A 21624-nucleotide genomic window follows, 5' to 3' on the forward strand; every position below is an offset into this window, starting at 1 on the left:
GGAGTTGTGGGTCGCCATACCATCTGCCCCTGTCGCCAGCCTGCCTTTCGGCTGCACCAGGAGCCACAAGCCATGGTTTGGTCGCCCAAAGATAAAACAGAGCGGCCTCTTTTTGGCAGTCCCGCTGCTAAGCAGCTGCTTTGAGAGCTGCACAGGCTGGGGAGGTAGGAACTCAGTAGTGTGCAAGCAACTTAATGGAGTTACTGAATTACTGGTGCAAAGACAAGTTGAAAGCAAGCATACTATACATTTGGCCATACCAAATGCGAAATCATACAAAGAACTGCTACCCATCATAAAGTTTCCTTTTTCTCTTCTCTATTACTTTGGTCACTGCACTGGTCGTCCTTGCTTAATAATTGATTTCAGGGCCATTCGGTGTACTAGCCACCATAGAATGAATATCGTTAGTTATCATGAGACCCCAATTTAATAAACATATACGAGAGTGTTGTGTACAGCACTTTACAATGACGAAACTAATATTCACAAAGATTACAGCTGTAAATTTAATTTAAATCTCTCCATTTCAAAGTACAGAAAACTTTTACGAAATTAGCTTAAGTTTCCGCTCAAACTTCAGCACTTACAAAACTTTTCCATCACATTTGAAACTCCCACTTCCTGCCTACCTTAATGTTGACCACGTACTCGTCGTGAGGTTAGTTTCCCTGAAAAGACAATTCGTCTCCTATTCTCTGATACGCATAAATAGAGTCTATCCTCAATTTCATCAATTTAGAAGTTCAACTCCAGAACAGATTGTAAAAACCAACGAAGTGCCCTGCGACTACACGAATGACTGCAGTATCGAGCTTTCTTATTGGTATCATTGCGTGATGTCGGGGTGTGCAATTTGCCGATAAAGCAACATTTCCTTCCTTTTTTAACCCTCAATCCACTGCCCACTCTCACAAGCATTATTTTAAACACCCAAAGCACGAGCATAAGTCCTGTTTCTCAGCCGCTCCTACTCAGCTACAATAGTGTGAAGTTTGCTATCTGACAAAGTTTTATGCACTAATAATAGGCATTTATCACATTGTGATCATCTTTACACCTAAAATGTGTTAACATCAGCAATTTATTGGTACAATTCTCATCACAGGCAAAATGCCACATTAGTCAGAGTTAAAACCTGCAACTTCCTGAATCACCCAATCGTTTAGAAAAGTTTGTCAAAAAGTTAATGTAACTTTTGAAAAGAAGGTTGGGCAAGCAAAATGATGCAGATATATGAACCCCTAGAGCAGGACATGGCCAAATGCATTTTACATGAAAGTCAATAAATCTTTAACACTGTATGGGTGCATCTATGTTGCTATACAGTACGGTATTGGAAATAATGATGGAAACAAAGCAAAAACTGGAAATATAAAATGCCAACAACACGTGAAAGTCACGTGTTGATATAGTGAACTATGATTGGTTATCATTCAAGCAATCGGAACTATGATTGATGGTGAACTATGATTGGTTATCATGCAAGCAGCTGCTGCATATAGACTATAAAAAGTATAGGCAGTGATATCAATACTATGGTGCCTCGGAAAGAGATATCACATGACAAGCATAATAATAATCAATGTCTTAGTGAGTGAAGGTAACTCCATGTGGCAGATTGCAGCCCCACTTTATGTTTCAGTCGGAGCTAGATGGAAGACTAAGGATCCGGAAAACTGGTCTGTTGAGTGTAGAAGCAGTCGTGGAGGAAAGTCCAAGCTCTCCAAACGTGATGTTAAGTCCCTCATGGTATGTTCTCGAATTGATAGATGATTATATAGTAGATATCTTGTGAACGACCTCGCTGAAAGTACTATGTTAATGTTTATTCAAGAACAGGAAGATACATATCAGTGTGAAGTTGTCCCATTGTATGCAAAATAAAAAGTCCAAGAACTTTCTCTTTCTTTCTCTTTCTCTCTCTCTTTCTCTTTCTCTCTGAGCCAATGCAAAATTTAAGGCCTGAAAAGGACTAAGCCTCTAAATCCAAATTAATTAATTAATTAATAACTAAAACATTATATGTTTTTCTTCAATCCAAACACACACTTCGTAACATCAGTGTTCATATCTGGGAATAGCAGTTTGCAATTCATTTCTGCCATGGGAAAAGGCATCATTCTGCACCTGCCTTCAAGACATAAAAACTGCTCCACTGTGAAAATGCTGTGAGGGGAATGCAACAATAAAATAAACCTAAATGTTTTCATTTCAATCTCCCTCTCAATTCCCATAATTATTGCATTCTTTTTCATTTTGATGCTTTCATAATAACATTTCAGTTTGTTATTTGTGGTTTGAAATATTTCAGTTTCATTTCAGTTTCAGTGAAATGCACATGGTATCCATTACAATGGATTTGGTCTCGATTTTCGTATCCGTGAGTGTGTGCGTGTGTGTTTGTGTGCGTGTGTATGGCTGCAGCCATATCTCGGATATACATGGACCGATTTTATTCGTACTTGGCACAAAGATAACAAATAATGGTATACATAAGCACATTACTTTGTTTCGACATCAGATCTAAGATGTCTCACTAGCGGCCATTTTAGTTGCAAAAAACCCCCCGATGTCGAACACGTCCTCAACTATTTCTCGGACATGCATTTACCGATGTTGTTCAAACTTGGCAGACCAATAACAAATGATGGGTTACATATGCATGTCATGTTTTTTTTTCGAGATCAGATCCAAGTTGGCCGACTGTCAGCCATTTTGTTACTGAAACGTGTCCCCAACCATTTCTCAGACATGAATGGACCGATTTTGTTCAAACGTGCTACAAGTACAGTACATGATGGCATACACTTGCACCTAACTTTATTTTGCGGTCTGATCAAAGATGGCTGACTGGGAGACTGGCGGCCATTTTAGTTGGCATAAATATGGGGGAGCCCTTTAACTCCATGCAGCAAAATTATGAAAACAATGGGGGATATGACCTTTTATGTCTTTAATACACTTGTCAGTCTGTCTGTCTGTCCCTCTGTCACATATCGTGAGAATCTGTCATCCAGCAAGATTGTGAATTTTACTTTTTTTCATCGTTATTTAATTTTCATGTTGTGTGTGTGTGTGTGTGTGTGTGTGTGTGTGTATACATATAAAAAAAAAAAAAAATATATATATATATATATACATATGTCGATACACGTACATCACAAAGAAGATAATTAATAAAGGATGATTTATCAACACGATTAGGCTAGTTGCACTGAAGAATTAGGTAAGTTACACTCATTGTCAGGTCAGTGCAGATTAGATCTGTGACTTGCTACAGGTACCATGTAAACCTGCACTAACCTGTTTCATGGTCGGGTTGTCGGCGACTAAACCGTCTCCCCCACCAGGTTTCCTGATGAGGAGGGTGTATGGACATGGATACCCAGCAGGATTAAAAACAAAACCTGTCAAAGGGCGGAGGAGCTCCTTGTGAGCCAACGGCCATCCATATCTAGTGCCCAACTGTGTCTGCAGACGTCCTCCTGCAGTTGGGTTACTTCTTATTAGGAGATTGGTGGCAGGATTTGGACTCTGGCCACCGTAAAACCCTTCATTCCGCAAAACACAAAAATGCAAAGAAATCTGAAAACCCACTCCGAGGGAGTACCGCCTGTGCAGCTGCTCTCCAGGGCAGCTCACCAGATTACAGGATTGGGGCAAAGCCTTCGGGAACCCCAAACTTTGATGATTGGAGGAAAATCAAGGGGTAACCTTCCCGGGTCAGATTGTGGTCGTGTGTGTCGGGGTGGTGCGAAGGTGTCATCTACCAGACGGCGGTCTCCTTGGGTTAACTTGAGGTGGTCCCTTCAGGTCGTGCCTGGAATGTCCTTTCTCTAAGAGAGGATGATCACTTGTCTCTGTTATCATCTGAGCTCAAGCGTTTGGACATCAGTATTGCAGCACTCTTTGAGTTTCGGACACCGGATAGTGGCGAGATCATGGTGGGTGATTACACCAACTATTGGTCTGGTTGCTCTGATGGTTACCATGCCCAAGGAGTTGCTGTAGCTGTGTCCAATAAGCTGACTTCAATGATAATTGAGGTAACACCGGTCAACGAGCATATTATGGGACTCAGGATTCCTCACTCCTTGGGTGTCGTTTCCCTGGATATCTCTGTATATGCTCCGACTGAGGCAAGTGATATCACCGTGAAGGACTCATTCCACGCTCTAGTCGGTGGTTGATCAGTGCCCTAGACGAGATAATCTTCTAGTTTTGGGGTATTTCAATGCATCAACTGGAACTGATAGGGATGGTTATGAGAGGTGTGTTGGTCCCCATGGGTGTGGAACTGTGAATCTGAATAGCACCAAGTTCCTTGACTTTGCAGGAAGTCATAGACTTAGGGTGGCTGGGACATGGTTTCAGCGCCCACAAGCTCATTGCTGGACTTGGTATTCCAACGCTGGTAGTGTGGCAAAGGAGAGTGACCATGTGCTTGTTTATGGTTGCTGGAGGATGACCCAGAACTGCAAGGTATACCGGAGTGCTCAGTTCCTCAATAACTACCACAGGCTTGTTGTAACAACTCTGAAGTTGCAGCTCAAATCCAGGAGAATGGTACCATCCCAGCCTCGGCTAGATATTGCCAAGCTCAAGGATGAGAGTGTAGCTGAGGAGTTTGCGAACAGGCTGAATGTATATTTGGGGGGTCTGGATGCTTTGTGGCATCCTGAAGAGTTGTGGATTGCCTTCAAGACCACTGTCCTTAATGTTGCCGGTGGATGTCTTGGAACTCACCATAGTGCGAAGAAGAATTTTGTTTCTCAAGGGATGATGGATGCCATTTACCAGAGTCGCAGGGCCAGGCTGAATGACAGAGGTCGGTGTTCAAGGAGTTGTGCGTAAAACTGTACGTGCACTCAGGGTGGACAAGGAGGCCTATGTGCGAGGAATGTGTGAGGCGGTAGAGCATCACCTGTGGTCAAGTGATTCTCGTCCTGCTTGCAGGGGAATATGCGCATTGCGTTCCTCCAAGCCCATCCCTCAGTGTACTGCAGTTAGAGCGGAGTGTGTTGGGCTTTTGACAGAGAAGTCCAAAGTGAAGGCCGGCTGGGCCAGTTATTTTGAGAGGTAGTACCAAGCTGATCCACCAGCTATCGAGTTGGATGTCCATGGTGTTGCTATCCCGATTGCTGACCCTCCAATAAACTGTGATCCACCGTCGCTTGTGGAAACACAGGCTGCAGTGAACTGATTGAAATGGGGTAAAGCTCCTGGGATCTGTGGGATCCAAGCTGAACTTCTCAAGACTGGTGGAAATGATGTACTGTACTTGTGTCATTGCATGCAGTTCTGTGCTTTGCCTGGAAAACAGACATCACAACTGACTGGAAGAGGGGCCTTGTTTTCCCTCTCTGGAAAGAGAAGGGTGATCGCCAGGACTGCAACAACCACCAAGGGGTGACACTGCTCTCAGTGCCAGGCAAGGTCTTTGCTGGGATTATTCTTGATAGGGTTCGCCACCATCTGCTTGAGCACCAGCGTCCAGAGCAGTCAGGCTTTACAGCAAAGAGGTTGACGATTGATTGTATCCTTGCTGTTTGGGTCCTCACCGAACGCTGACGAGAGTTTTGGCATGGGCTGCTTGCCACCTATGTTGATCTCTGCAAAGCATTTGATTCAGTGAATCGGGAAACCCTCTAGGGGATTGTTGGTCTTCGTTGGGTACCAACAAAACGGATGAATCTGATGTCGAAACTATACTCTGTACTGAGAGTGCTGTGAGATGTGGTGAGATCTCTGATTTATTTCCAGTTGTTACTGGAGTTTGCCAGGGGTGTGAACTGGCCCCCACACTTTTCAGCACTTGTATGGACTGGATTCTAGGGAGGATGTCAGAGAGATCACGCTGCAGTGCATCGTTTGGGAATGTCAAGATCTCTGACCTTGATTTCGCAGATGATGCAGTCATCTTTGTGGAGACTCTATATATCCTTTTGGGGGCCCTCGAGGTGCTGAAGGAGGAGTCAGTGCCACTGGGATGACGGGTTTCCTGGGTCAAAGCTAAGATCCAGGCTTTCAATGACATCTTGGATGCTGCTATCTTGTCTGTACCTGTTTGTGGTGAGGATATTGAGGTCACAGAGAGATTCACTTACCTTGGCAATGATATTCATGTATCTGCTGGTTGTGAGCCAGAGGTCAGTATATGTCTGGGTCGCGCCTGGGGAGTCATGGATTCACTGGATCAATTGGTGTGGTGCTGCCGGTACCTGTGCAGGAGTATAAAAGTCCGAGTCTTCAGGTACTTCGTACTTCCAGTCTTGCTCTTTGGATGTGAGACTTGGACTCTGACCAAGGACCTGAGGCGGTGACTTAATTCCTTTGGTACCAGGTCTCTTCGGAGATTCCTTGGCTATTGATGGTCGGACTTTGTGTCCAACAATCGGTGGCTGTGAGAGACTCAAATGCGATTTGTTACCTGCATAGTCCGTGAGCATCAGTTGCTACTGTGTGGAAATGTGGCTTGTTTTCCTAATGCTGATCCTGCTCATCAGATTCTCTCAGTAAGGGAGCCTCATGAGTGGAGGAGGCCAAAGGGCCAACCACGTGCCTCATGGTTGCAGCAGGTTAATCAGCATCTCAAGGAGATGGGGATGGGCCAGGCATCTGCCTGGGGGATGGCCAGACGGAGGCCCTGGAGTACAGACGGAAAGTGGACACAGCGACGTGCTGCTCTTGCACATGCTTCCATACCTGACTGGGCCTGACTTAAGAATGGCAAATCCACAGAATTTCCATGGGATAAATGTCACAATTTTGTGAATTGGAACCTGAAGGTAGTTTGGATAATTGTTCTTCTTTTGAAGTAGATGCAGCTTGAACATTTTTTCGCACTGCTTCACTGTATTCTGGTTCAAAATAATATAACAGTTCTGTTCCAGCTGAAAAATCCACTGCGACAGCGAAGTGTTTTCCAATGTGGCAGCTCAGTACCAGTCTACTGGCACTGTGACGTCACTTCCACTGGTGTATGGCATTACGCAGTATCTCTTAGAAGTGGAACTTTTTGTCCAAATTTCTGTTCTATTCGGTGCATTTCCAAAAATCTTTTGTGCGTGTTTGGATAAAATATATTTAAATATCCAATTGAGTCAGCATTTATTGCTGGGTTTAATTGCGCTTTAAGAATCCTCTCGAAGAAGTTCAGTCACTCAAACTTTTGGGTCTCACAATCAGCTCTAATATTTCATGGGAAAACCACATTTCTAAGTTGACCTCAAAAGACAGTTGCCAAATGGGCATCCTCCATCTTGCAAAGTCCTTCCTTGGCACACCTGAACTCTTGTCCACTTACAAGGCCTTCATCTGCAGCTTAATGGAGTACTGCTCTCCCCTCTCAGCTGGCACCCCTGCCTTACACCTTGCTCAGCTTGATGCCGTGAAAACTAAGGCCTTCAAGATTATTGGAATCTCCCATGATGAAACTGATTCTCTGGGTCTATCACTTTTGCATGGCAGACAGGTAGGTGGTCTCTGTCTTCTACTGCCTCCTTTCTGGTCTTGTATCCTCTGCTCTTACCATGTCCACCTCTCACAATTTTCTGCAGGGCACACACGGTCCACCAACAACCCCCTTCTGGTGAAACTCCTAAATTCCAGAATCACAGCTCACCTCCACTCCTTCTTTCTTCTTTTTTTTAACAATGTGTGGAACCAACTTCCACACTCTCTTCAATCTAATTCTTCCCTCCACATCTTCCAAACAGCTGTTCACCACCACCTAAGAGAATCCCCTATCCAAAACCATGATCTTCTCTCCCCCTGTTAACCCTCCCCAAGTGCATCTCTTTCCAAATTTCCAGTTTTTCCTTCATGAGCGTTTGCTTCTGTATCCATTTTGTACACCCCATGCATCCTCCTGTATGCCTCATTCTTTGTTTGTCCAAGTCTCCCTCTATTTTTTCCCTCAACCCCATTTTTGGTGTGCTTCTCCCATGCACCCTCTCCTTTTCCTTTTGTTCTGTTACATCCTGATCCATTCCATGTTCTCGCTCCTCAACGAGTCTCGACTTTCTGTTTAAAATGTTGGAAAACACTCAAAGGGATTTATTTATTCAAACCATGTCAAAATATAGTTCCTTGCAGAATGACATGGCACACAAAGTAAAACAGCTTGTACTCCAAAAGGTTTCCTTGTATTGTATCATGACTTATTATAACTATGGAACGCTCACCCTACAATCACAGATTGGACTAAAAATGATTTCTTTAAATCAACGAATAGTTCTTTACATCAACAGGTAGGAATAAATAATTACCATAACAATTGTAACTCTTAAATTGAGGAAAATAGTCAGTTGGCACAGAATTTTATAGACCTGAAGCACTCAAACTACAAATCAAATATGTGAGTAAAGTCACATGCCTGCGTCAAAAAAACAGTTGAACTCAAACTATGGAATGTGAGGATCGGTATTTCAGTGGCCGAGAGTAACTTTAATGTCCTTAACTATCTTGTGCCATCAGTCCTGACTCCTGTTATTAAATCTTATTGGAAATTGTGGACAGGCTCTCAGTCTTCAAACTGTTTGTGATGACGATTGTGAAGGATGGGCTGGGTTTCGAGAAAATATTGGATTTATGAATTGTCATTTGCAAGACATTACTTTTTAGTAAGTATGCGTTTTTTCTCATTTGATGAGTATATTTTTATTATAGAGTGTTTTTTTTAAAACACTTCCCTACACCCACTAAGGAAGGCCTGGTGTTGGCTTCATGGTTAAGGTGGCTAGCTTAAGATCCTAGGGTCTTGAGTTCAAGCCCTTCAGGCTGATGAATTAGCACTGGGTAGGGTAGGGTTGATTCAGCCTGTCATCCTTCTGAGGTTGTCAAAATGAGTATAACTGCCAGTTTACTGGGGTAATAACCATTTGGGGTAACCTGTGCTGGGGGTGGTGACTTCTCCAGGACTGTACTCCTTACCACTGAAACTGCCTCAGCAGCCCTATGTACCTAATGGTGAAAATGAAATGGTATTGTTATTATTACACCCACGAAGGAATGTGGTTGGGGATCATTTATTACATTTTACTTAGATACAATTCAACACTATAGAGCAATTTAAAAAAAAAATCCAAACAAATCCAACTTAAAAAAAACTATTTTTGAATTTTTTTATTTTGGCCTACAACACTCCCCAGTACTTACTGATAAACCTCTGAAAGTTTGATGATGCTCCGTTAGGCCATCTCTGAGAAACATGGCGACACACAGACAAACATCTGTCTTATAATATAGATACCACGTTATTGATGATGATCAATTTTTGTTCATGTCATCCTGGAAAAAAATGCACACCTCAAACCATTTTTTTGAAACGGTGCTTTTCATAGATTGTCTGATGGGTATTTAAAGGGATGTTCAAGTAGGTATGGGCTTTGGCTCAAACTAGAATGCAGAACAATGTAAACCCATACTGGTTCAACTCTCCAAATCAATGTTGACTACACACCTCAACTTTCTAACTCCTTGCTTTTCCCTCTGGAACTGCCTTCCGCCCGTCAAATCCTCCTCTATCCACCATGGCTTCAAGCGGCAATGCACTGCCATTTCATGTCATCCCACATCCTTACCCACAATCCTTATTACCCCCCAATTAATCCTTCCTAACCCACGGCCCTCTTACTTGCAGACTGTTACAATTTTTCCTTCCCTCCCCTCTCTCATATTTTCCTGTTCGTTCATCCCCTTGTTTATTGTCACAATGTTGCCATACTGTTGGTTCATACCCACCATCACATTGCTCTTCCATCTTTCCATGAGCATCGATCTTGTAAAGAAATGAAATGCTTCCTCCATTATGGCATGCATCATGTGTATTCCATTGTTATGCATGAGCTGGCAGGATAGCCTAGAGGTACGCACACTTTCTTCTGAGCTGCCTAGCTTGGATTTGAATCCCAACTCAGCTATAAACTGCAATCTGAGTATTTCACAGGCAGGGTGATTCATCAATGTGCGTGCCATCTCTTGGATGAACATTGAATTGGGCATCCCATTAACCAGTTATAGTTGGTGGATGTTAAAGATCCCACAGTGTTGTTCATAAAGAGTAAGTGAGCATCACTGGCACCCAAAACAGATTACAAATTCCTTCACTAACCTACTGATGGAATTACATCTGTGGCACAGCCATGAAATAATTTTAAGAAAAAAAACATCTTTCCTTTTAAGCATATACAGAAAGTTCTAAATCCGTAACTTTTCACAGCAAAGTTGCATTTCAAGCTTTTGGAAGAAAAGTTTCAGGAGCCAGGACTCAGCATTTCAAGGAGCGTTATATTTGGAAGTTGGAAAGGCAGCAAGTGACAATGAAAAAAGTTTTCTCACCATTTCATCACCGGTGTACTCTCACAAACAGGTTTTTGATACTGGGCAATACAGCTTCAAATAATACAAAAAAGCTCTCAAGGCTACATAGTTTCAAAGTAAGCATTACAAACTGGTCGTTCCAATGATATAGAACAATAAACAATCCACTTGGTGGCCCTCAAAGTGGCAGATAGTCAAATTTGACAAGAACAGCTCATGGCCACTTGTTGAAGTCCAAGCTCAAGGGACACCCGTATTCGAGGTCCCCGATCTTGGCCGCAAGCCTCATAAACTACGCACACAATTAATATACATGTCTGCTTGCAGGATTTATCTTCTCGACATGCAGGGCAACTTAGATGTTGTAAGGGAAGTCCACTTTTGGCAAAACACAGAAGTGAATTTTAGAGTGCACTGTGAGACTTTGATCCTGTATTTAAATGGGTCAGAATTAAAACCATCTCAATATCTTAAGTTGACAATAGGCAAGCATAAAGCATCATTGGAAGACATTGTAGAAGAACCTACAACAACTTCACGCATTTTGTTACAGTCTATTACTGACTATTCGTCGAAGGTGGCAATCGCACCATAACCTGTTTCTTTTTCACTGCTGAATGGATGCATAATAAAACAAACAGCCTATATCTTTCATCCTTCAAGCAATCTCGGTTTCCAAGTCGATATACATGTTAAAACTGCATCAAAACAGCAAATTTGAATTTTTTTTGCACTTTTCCAAAAAGTTTGGTTTAAAGTGCTGCGTTGCTGTGTGATGGACAAAGTTTGTAAAAGCTTTTAGAACTTAAAACACATTAATGTGACTTTTGAAATGAAACACCCTTTTACCAATGTGTTCCAGAGAAATAATCATAGTGTATTCAATAGCTGAAAGAAACATATATATATATATATATATATATATATATATATATATATATATATATATATATATATATATACATACACATACACATATATACACAAACCTATTTATTTATATACAAACATACATACATACACACCTTAATGGTTCGGATGGTGGCTTTGGGATCCTCGGATCCTGAGTTCCAATCCCACTCGGCTGTTGAATTAATACCATGTGGGGTTGACTCTGCCTGTCATCCTTCTGAAGTTGGCAAGATGAATGTCAACTTGCTGGTGTCCTGTGTCAGAGTGGCGATCCGTCCAGGATTGTATCCAATAGCCAAGGAGACTGCTTCGGTAGCACCAATCCTCTGCACAGAGTATGGTCCCAATGGATGGAACGATGGATATCAACATATATATTTTTTTATATATAAATCATAAATAGCAGGACCAAGATGAGAGTCAAAGTTGGAAATCTGATAAAGGATGACAATACAATTACTACATCTGATCAAGAGAAGGATGACACCTTAAACATGACATTTGAATGATTCTTCACCATTGAGGACACTAATCGGATTCCAACGGCCCCTCACCAGAGTGCAAAGCCTTTGTTGAGCAACATTTAAATATCTGAGGAGATAGGAGGAGATTGGGACCATACTCTGTGCAGAGCGTTGGTGCTGCTTAAGCAGTCTCCTTGGCTATTGGGCGCAATCCTGGATGGGTCGCCACTCCGACACAGGATAACAACAAGCTGGCACTCATTTTGCCGACCTCGGAAGGATGACAGGCCGAGTTAATCCCACCTGGTATTAATTCAACAGCTGAGCGGGATTTGAACTCAGGACCTGAGATTCCAAAGCCCACCACCCTAACCATTAAGCCAACACACCCAAAAAATGTAGTCATTAAGTGAAGAGATAGTGAGTAGTCATTAAATGAGGAGATAGTCAGGAGCAAATTGGAGAACCTGAAAACCAGTAAATGTCCTAGTCCAACTGGAATTCACCTGAGACGAGAGTGCTCAATGAGGTGGCTCAGGGGATAGCCATTCCCCTGACTCTAATCTCCAACAATTTGAGGAAAGATAGTGTTCGACCATGTGACTGGAAAGATGCCAACCTCACTCCCATACGTAAGAACGGGAGTCATAAAAAAACCCCGGAACTACAGACCTGTCAGCTTAACATCTGTGGCTGCAAAGGTCATGGAGTCCATAGTGAGAACCACCATCGTAAAGCACTTGGTGTCACATGACTTGTTTTGTGGTTCTCAACATGGGTTCATTGCTGGGAGGTCTTGCCTAACTCAGCAACTGTGGCAGTTGGAAGATTGGACTGGATCACTGGATGATGGAGTGCCTGTGGATGTCATTTTTCTTGACTTCTGCGCAAGACTTTTGATTTGTTCCCCCTCAGAAGACTCCAAGAGAAAGAAAGATCGTATGGTATTGAAGAACTACTCATAATATGGCTGGAAGCTTTCCACACAAAGAGATGACAAAGGGTCGTGAATGGAACCAAGTCAGATTGGGCAGATGTACCCAATGGAATACCGCAAGGTAGTATCCTTGGCTCGTCACTATTTGTCACCTTCATCAATGACCTACCAGCTTCAATTCGTAGCAGTAGCCAACTCTATGTGGATGATGCCAAAGTGTAGGGACCAGCTTTCAACCAAGCAGCGTCTTCAGTCATCCAGAAGGACATAGGTAGTACCCGGGAATGGTCACATCCATGGTTACTTCCTTTCAATCTGAACAAATGCAAGACTATGCACATGGGTATAGGTAACATCAGAAAGTCATACCACATGGGGAATTTAGGAGATCGACCTTGGAACTCTCATGTAAAGGGAGTTGAGCTTCCATAAGCATGTCAGTTCAGGTTAACAAGGCCAACCAAACACTTGGGCGAATCAAACGATCCTTTGTGAGTCTGGATGAAGAAACCCCACCTGATGTTCAATACACTGGTATGCTCATTGTTGGAGTAATGGAACATTGCCTGGCACCCTAGATTCCTGATGAACATTGATAACGTTTTGAAGGTCCAGAGGTGAGCAACAAGGATGATTTCCATACTCAGTGAACTTTCCCATCCAGAGAATCTGGTGTTTTAATATGTTTTCGCTTTTCTGCCACTGCCGCCATGGTGATATGATCCAGAAGTTTAAGATGCTACATGGAATCGACTGGATTAGACCACAACATTTCTTCACTCTGGCTGAATACCCTACAATGCAAGGATGCCACTCCCATAAACTCTTTGTGCCGAGATGAAAGCTTGACGTGAGGAAAACTTTTTTAGTTAGAGGGTAGTTCAAGACTGGAACAGTCTTCCCTGAAATGTTGTGGATGCTTTGTCTGTTGAAGCTTTCAAACTGGGGTTAGACAAGGTTTGATGGGGTGAGCGTTTCAACTTGGACTGGCAATCACCCAATCATGAGCACTCTAAACTAGCACCAACCCGCAATTTAACTAAGTACCATCCATAAGTACAGACCAGAAGATCTGCAGGACGAATGATGATGATGATGATGATGATGATGATGATGATGATGATGATGATGATGATGATGATGATGATGATGATGATGATGATGATGATGATGATGATGATGATGATGATGATGATGATGATGCGTACCCCAATTGGCATTGCCAAACCACTGGAATGGTAACACGTTTTAGACCAAACCTGTGCCAGGTTTGGTGGAATCAGTTGGCGTTGGTGGTTGCGAGACAACCCGACAGGCCACGGACTTATCGGCGGTATGGTGGCCAATCGGGTCTGAGGAGGAGGAGATTGGGACCATACTCTGTGCAGAGCGTTGGTGCTGCTTTAGCAGTCTCCTTGACTACTGGATACAATCCTGGATGGGTCACCACTCTGACACACTATACCAGCATCCTGGCACTCATTTTGCCGACCTCAGAAGGATGACAGGCTGAGTTAACCCCACCTGGTGTAAATACAACAGCTGAGCGGGATTTGAACTTAGAACCCGAGGATCCAAAGCATGCCACCCTAACCATGAAGCCAACACTCAGGATCGAGCCTGAGGTCCAGGAAAAGTCTGAGAAGTCCCTCTCGTGGTGAACTCCGAACCACAGGTCCATAACAATATAATCTTACTATAATTCACCGTCTGTCCATCTGTCTGTTCCCAGGTCTGGAAAAAACGGCTGAACCAATCACAACCATTTTTTGGGTGTGTAATCCTGGGAACCGTTGGAGTAAATAGGTATAAATATAATAACGTGACCCCCTTGACGGCTCCCGTAGGGAGTGAGTGCTTCTAGTATGTATAATGCACCATATACAATATTTGCATGATCACACTTCAATATGTGTTTGTGCTTCATATGTATAATGTCATAAAACACACACACACACACACACACACACACACACACACACACACACACACACACACACACACACACACACACACACACACACACACACACTTGGCCAAGGCAAAGACAGCAACCTCCCAAAAACTTATTGCTAGGCCCCGAGCATCCCAGTGACATGAGGTCATTGCAGTAGTTCTACGTAAAGTCTGTATTAGAGAGTATGGCATGAAGTCGAAGTTAATCTGTTAATATGAGTTTATGTTTTACTCATAACAACATTATGTTATTCTACTATTAATTTGCAATGGGTCCCTGGCTTTGACAGCAATCCAAATTTTTATTGCGGACACCAAGTATCAAAAAGCGACATATATCAAATAAACACTCAAATGGAGCACCTCGTCGCCATTAAAGCATTTAAATTGCGTCAGATGTGGCAATAGATGTGAATCGTTGCTCCCAACTTGCCGGCTCGACGACGGAAGATGCCATTTGTAATTTTTCCACCTCATCCTCACCCCGCTGAGAATCCCGTGAGGACACGGGCAACTTGCGAGTACAATGTAAAATATATAACATACTCAGGAGCTACATGTAAAATTAAATAAAACTTAAACATTATTCTGCGTTTATTTTGCATGAAGTAATGAGTTACAATCTGTTGGGGAGAGTTGGGCAAGATGATCCCTGGGGCATGATGATCACCCCCCCCCCTTCACGACTCCAATAAAGCTCGCATAGGACGGTGGTGCCACTCAACGATAGATCGATTAACTACAATGCCACTGTGGAAGGCGCACAACGAGAAAAAACGCTGAGTTCGTTTTATCAGAAAAACATCATTTTCCTCCTGAAAAGAAAATTTTCGAATCATCAGTATGTATTATCTCTATGAATAAGTGTAGTAAGAATGGTATCTGTATATAGGTAGATACGTAGCTTATATGCCCATATTGCGTGTATGTTTTGCCTAGCTCATTGCTGTAATTTATGAATGCCAGACTATTTTGTAAAAATGGTGGCGGTGGGGCAGGATGAGCACTTGGTTGTGGGGCAAGTTGATCAGGTGATCAGATGACAATAATGATATTATTGAAGGAGACTTTGTACTTACAAAATTAGATGGGAAAAAAGCACGATCAATTCTGTACATAGCGCATTTAGAGGCAATCGACAACGATGGATATGAGGGAGTCTTTCTCCGCAAGGTACCTTCTCATATGAACTTCGATCGACCTACGTTCATCATGGACGAGACAGATTGTGGGACTTTTTCCAAGGAGGACATTGTTTAAAAAAACTACCTCCACCCGAATTTTTAAAGGGAAGCCAGAGAAAATCAAAGCAACTGGTATTCAAAATTGATCTGTCAGTGGGAGTTGCGAATTTAGACATGAAGACTCGAACACAAAGATAAATGACATGAAAATGGACGTTCGTATCCGGTTGTGTATGGAACATTGTTTTGGAAATATTATGTTGGTATCCTCGGTGGATATATATATATATATATATATATATATATATATATATATATATATATATATATATATATATATATATATATATATATATATATATATATATATATATATATATATATGAAGAATTATTTTTCGTTCATTAAAATTCGAACACATCGCTTATTTAGACTGTCCTTATGGTTCCTTAGGACCATAATCATCTTTCCCCATAGTGATGATCGACTTGCCCCACGGGTGGGGCAAGTTGAGTATTTCGACCACAAATTTTGAATTGCCTTTTATAGACATTGAATGATCTATATATTAATACAGAAGGACCAATTTTGTGCCCCTCCGAGCGGTCGCGTCACGTTTTTCTCGGTACTGTTAGCTGCACTGAAAGAAACTTCGTACCTGTAAGAGTGCATCGCACATCGTGCCAATAGTCAAACTTCAACTCTGAAGCAGAATAAACACTTTTCGTTTTACATTCGTTTACATGGCGATGTGTGACGTCACCGCTGGGAGGTGTAAGGACGTCATGATATCATCGGTCATTCGCTGACGTCATTACGTCTGTCGTCGACAGACCGTTACCGCTGAGAGGTGTAATTCCACTCCTCGAAAACAGTGTCTGCAATGTAAAACCCTCTTCTGCACATGCTGACTACCTCAGAATGTGAATTTGGCACAAAAAAATGTAACAAGAGAAATTGTATCTATATATTAATACTGAAGGACCAATTTTTTGCTCCCAGCGGTCGCGTCACATTTTTCTCGGTACTGTGACCTGAGAAGTTTTGACACTGTGTTTGTACGTCAAAGTAGACACGTGCACAAATTAGGGGACTTCTTCACAAGGAGTAGTGTACACCAAAAATGTCGTGTACAAGGACGTTTTGTAGGCCTCATTAGGTAAGGCCATGGAGTACATCGACTGGGATCCGGCTCTTACAAGAGCAGCCACTGGTTGTCATATTGGGCTCATGGAACGGAATCCATCTGTGACGAGGTTTTGGCTAGTCTCTAATATTGGGTAGTCAATCTAGTCTACCCTTATTATTATCAGTATTTCCGTCGATATGCTTGTCTGTTGGCTGCTCTTAGAGCACTCTTATTCTGGACATTTCCATCTGTCTGTCTGTCCGCAAAATTTGGTCAAGCCTCGGGGCTAAACCACTCAACCGATTCCAATGAAATTTGGTTGGTAGGACCAGTATTTCTGGGAATCGTGTGCTTTCGAATATGGGACCCCAGGCCCTAGCAACGGCCCTTTAAAGTGGTCAAAAAAATCGAAAAAAAATCAAAAAAAAATAATCGAAAAATCAAAGCTTAGAGTTCTGTGCGCAATCTATTAAGCTCCCTTCATGCCAATTTGCAGCCCTAACAAAAAAATATTTGAAGGAGGAGATAGGTTTTGGGCGAGTACATGTCGAACATTTCAGGAACGGTTAATTGCGAATAGCTCTAAGAGAAAGAGTCTGGTTTTGATGAAACTTGGGTGAAATGTGTACAATGTGGCTAGCATGTACACAAAAATGAATGGTTGCTATGCACACCTCCGTTGCTTAGGCCGAAGTCACATTTGCTCTACGGCGAGGATACGGTGGCCGTACGCCCTCTGAATTGACAGAAACGTGCGGCGGCTGCAGAGTTTCTGCGGTGGCCTCAGGGTGGCCCTACGCCGTTTGGCTATCTTTTACAGGCCTTAGGGGTCGCCGTGGAATTATAGTATGGAGTTATAACTTTTTTCATTTCTACGTTCACCGTAGCAATTCGACAAGCCGAAACAAAAGAACTGGTAAAAAAAATAAAAATAAAAATAAAAACCCACTCGTTACCGTCCGTCTGGCCACACGTTCGCCTTAGGGCCCCCTGCGGTCGCCTTGCGTCTGCCTTGAAAATTCTATGGCCACCGCAGGAACGCCCTAAGATCACCGTGCGACATCAAATCAAAGACCGTACGGCACCCCCACGTTTTCGGTCTCCACAATTTATAAATACGCCGTGCGGCTCCCCGAAAAATAAAAACATACGTGACTGCTACATTGTGTGACCGTGGAAATACTGCGGCCGCCGTATAATTGCTAGTGGCCGTAGATTTTGGAGACCCTACGGCCACCGTGGCAAATGTGACTTAGGCCTCAGCAACAGCTAAAATACTTTATCGTACATCGTACACTTATTGTGGACTGTACAAAAAAATCAATACATCCGAAACTGGACCTCCGAGGGACCTGTTTTTTTTGTGCCCAAGGAGAATGTCTTACAGCATCATATAAAAAAATAAAATCTTTAGCGAATAGATAAATGGATTTACCAGGACTGCCATTTGTTAGAGTCTCTTTGGAAACATGCCTGAAATTTCACAAGGCGGGTTTCTGGGCGCAAACGAAGAGGGCTGTGATAATCATATTTATTGTGCTAAATTGATTGATAGCATGTACATGAATATTGGCTCGTCGCGTCGGCCAGCTTTCCATCTAGAGCGAGCAGCCATGTCGCCTACCGGCTTGTCTGTATGTATGTTTGTTCGGTCCAGTGCTCCGTTACTACAATGGCGATTTCGATGAAACTTGGTTGGTAGCTTCATACCATAAACTAGTTGTGTGCAAATGAGAACCGTTGCTATGGACGAATCCGTTGCCTCGCAACGGACCTTTGAAATTTTCAAAAAAAATCTCAAAAAATTATTTTTTTCGAAAATCAAAAAAGGGCCACAAGAGACTGTGGGCAGTACATTCAGCCATATTGTCAAACATTTCCAGCCGGATCCTATGAAAACTGTCGGAGAAGATAGACTTTGAATGGACCCTGGTCGAAAACAATAAAAAAAACGAAGTTCGTTATATCTCAGAGACGATGAGTCAGATATACATGAAACTGGTATGGTAGGTTCATGGTATGTTCTAGTTATGTGTGAGAAAGAACCGTGGCTATGGACGCTTTTGTTGGCTAATAACGGCTGAAAAACGACTAAATTCGACTTGATCGACTTACCCATGTCTGCTTCCTGGCTTGTTCTCGAAATTGCGCAGTTACTTGGGGCAATAGATGGACTAACGAATGGCAATTGAATGGTGTTTGGTTGGCAAATCATCTGATGGCAAAACAGACAAAACCAAAAAAGGGACCATCTTGCCCCACTCTCCCCTACACACTTCAGCAGGTTAAAATTACAAAATTTCCCACCCATGGGAGGGGCAGTGGGAGACACTCCCCTCACAAGGACCCACCCCCACAGAGACCCGCCCCCACAGAGACCCGCCCCCACAGAGACCCGCCCCCACAGAGACCCGCCCCCACAGAGACCCGCCCCCCACAGAGACCCACCCCCACAGAGACCCACCCACACAGAGACCCGCCCCCACAGAGACCCGCCCCCACAGAGACCCGCCCCCACAGAGACCCGCCCCCACAGAGACCCGCCCCCACAGAGACCCGCCCCCACAGAGACCCACCCCCACAGACTCACCCCCACAGAGACCCACCCCCACTCAATCACTTTTCTCCCTCGTACCACTGATCCCAACCGATCCCATCCATCAAACCCCATTTTTTCTCTCAGTGTTGGTAACCACGTCGATGACGAAGTCGCCAAACCTTTTCTACAGATCCAACTTCACTTTAAAAAGAGTTTTATAATTTGATGGATACAATGTAATAATAAAAAAGATGATAAACAAGTGAATAACATGTGAAATGTTTACATTATCGGATTTTAGTCACTTTAAGGTAAGAAAACAAAAACTTACCAAGAAATCAAAAACTTACCATGAAAAATAAAAAAAAAAAATTTTCGGTGAAGATGATTTACCACAGAAATAAGAAGCTCGGTGTCAGATTACATAATATAATTGTTATAACAACTGCTTGTAAAATCTAACCGGTCGGTGGTTTGAATCCCGCTGTGAGTTGTTTGAAAGATTATATAAATTGTACTTTTTTTGTTATATAAATTATACTTATATATTATGTTTTCATGAATGAGATTGGGATTGAACACCGATTAGTCACCAAGTTTTCGCAAACCGCGTCGAATTTCATGTATTTGCCGCGTTTTAACTTTTTTCGGGAACTCCTTCAACTTGTTGAGGCAAACAATTGGTTTACCAATACACCGCCTAAAAAGAACAAACCCCGAAATTTACAAAATATAATCAATGCAAAAGTTGATATGGCGAGTGAATGCCGAAAATTATGGAAAACTAAATTTATATATATATATATTTACCAGCATTGCGTTCCGTTAACAAGAAGCTTGCTATGTCGCTTGCCAAGCAGCCTGCTCGATTCAAAGTGCTCAAGCAAGCACTCCAACTGAACGGAGTGCTCGGCACCGCTTAACAATACGGCGATCTCCACGGAAACATCGCTGTGGTGGCCGTCATGTTCCGTTTTACTCGGTTCTCTTGTGATGATTTCCCCGAACGAATTGTGTTCGTGCAGTGTTGTGTTGAATGACGTCATGACGTGCAGCGGGGAGGCTGCGCATAATAAACGGGTCTTGCTGTGGCCTCATTTCACGGTGTCTGTGGTCGCATGGCAGCTTAGCTGCCGGCGTAGTTATCATTTCTTGAAGCGCGACTGTGTCACTGATGCAGTGCCCCTCTTCCAATACACACACTGGAACTGGTACTCATTTCGCCGACCTCGGAAGGATGACGGGCTGAGTCAACCCCCTGGTGTATTAATTCAGCGGCCGACGGGGCTCGAACTCAGGACCCTAGGATACCAAGCTGCCACCCTAACCACTGAGCCAACACCAGGCTCGAACTCAGGACCCTAGGATCCAAAGCCGCCACCCAAACCACTGAGCCAACACCAGGCTCGAACTCAAGACCCTAGGACCCCAAGCCGACACCCAAACCACTGAGCCAACACCAGGCTCGAACTTAGGACCCTCGGACCCCAAGCCGCCACCCAAACCACTGAGCCAACACCAGGATCGAACTCAAGACCCAAGGACCCCAAGCCGCCACCCAAACCACTGAGCCAACACCAGGCTCGAACTCAGGACCCTAGGATCCCAAGCCGCCACCCTAACCACTGAGCCAACACAGGTTTGAACTCAGGACCCGAGGATCCCAAGCCCCCACCCTAACCACTGAGCCAACACCAGGCTCGAACTCAGGACCCGAGGATCCCAAGCCGCCACCCTAACCACTGAGCCAACACCAGGCTCGAACTCAGGACCCGAGGATCCCAATCCCCCACCCTAACCACTGAGCCAACACCAGGCTCGAACTCAGGACCCTGGTATCCCAAGCCGCCACCCTAACCACTGAGCCAACACCAGGCTCGAACTCAGGACCCTGGGATCCCAAGCCGCCACCCGAACCACTGAGCCAACACCAGGCTCGAACTCAGGACCTGAGGATCCCAATCCCCCACCCTAACCACTGAGCCAACACCAGGCTCGAACTCAGGACCCTGGGATCCCAAGCCGCCACCCTAACCACTGAGCCAACACCAGGCTTCACAGTGTCTGTGTCCTTCACTCAGGCCTTCTCCTTGACTGAAATACGCACGTGAAGGCGTTTGTTCAGGATATAACAGTCATCAGTGGCTGCAGCGTACGAGGAAGAGGGAAAGAAAATG

General features: G+C 43.6%; 1 protein-coding gene across 3 annotated transcripts in view; it reads right to left on the reverse strand.

Moving 5' to 3' along the window:
- Positions 1-20333, reverse strand: part of LOC147017406 (myelin transcription factor 1-like) — a 177387-nt gene extending 157054 nt beyond the window's left edge. Inside the window, exon 1 of one of the 3 annotated variants that reach the window (XM_085847033.1) lies at positions 20258-20333. In XM_085847033.1, the coding sequence (XP_085703159.1) occupies positions 20258-20263 (6 nt within the window). In that variant the 5' untranslated portion in view covers positions 20264-20333. Of the gene's footprint in view, positions 1-632; positions 818-11351; positions 11553-20257 lie in introns of those variants that run through there. The other 2 variants (XM_085847032.1, XM_085847031.1) reach the window with 2 other exon arrangements.
- Between the last annotated feature and the right edge of the window lie 1291 nt (positions 20334-21624).

The sequence above is a fragment of the Eptatretus burgeri genome, chromosome 11 (assembly GCF_056783735.1).
Source record: "Eptatretus burgeri isolate ZD-2024b chromosome 11, Ebu_testis_v1, whole genome shotgun sequence".
Classification (NCBI taxonomy): domain Eukaryota; kingdom Metazoa; phylum Chordata; class Myxini; order Myxiniformes; family Myxinidae; genus Eptatretus; species Eptatretus burgeri.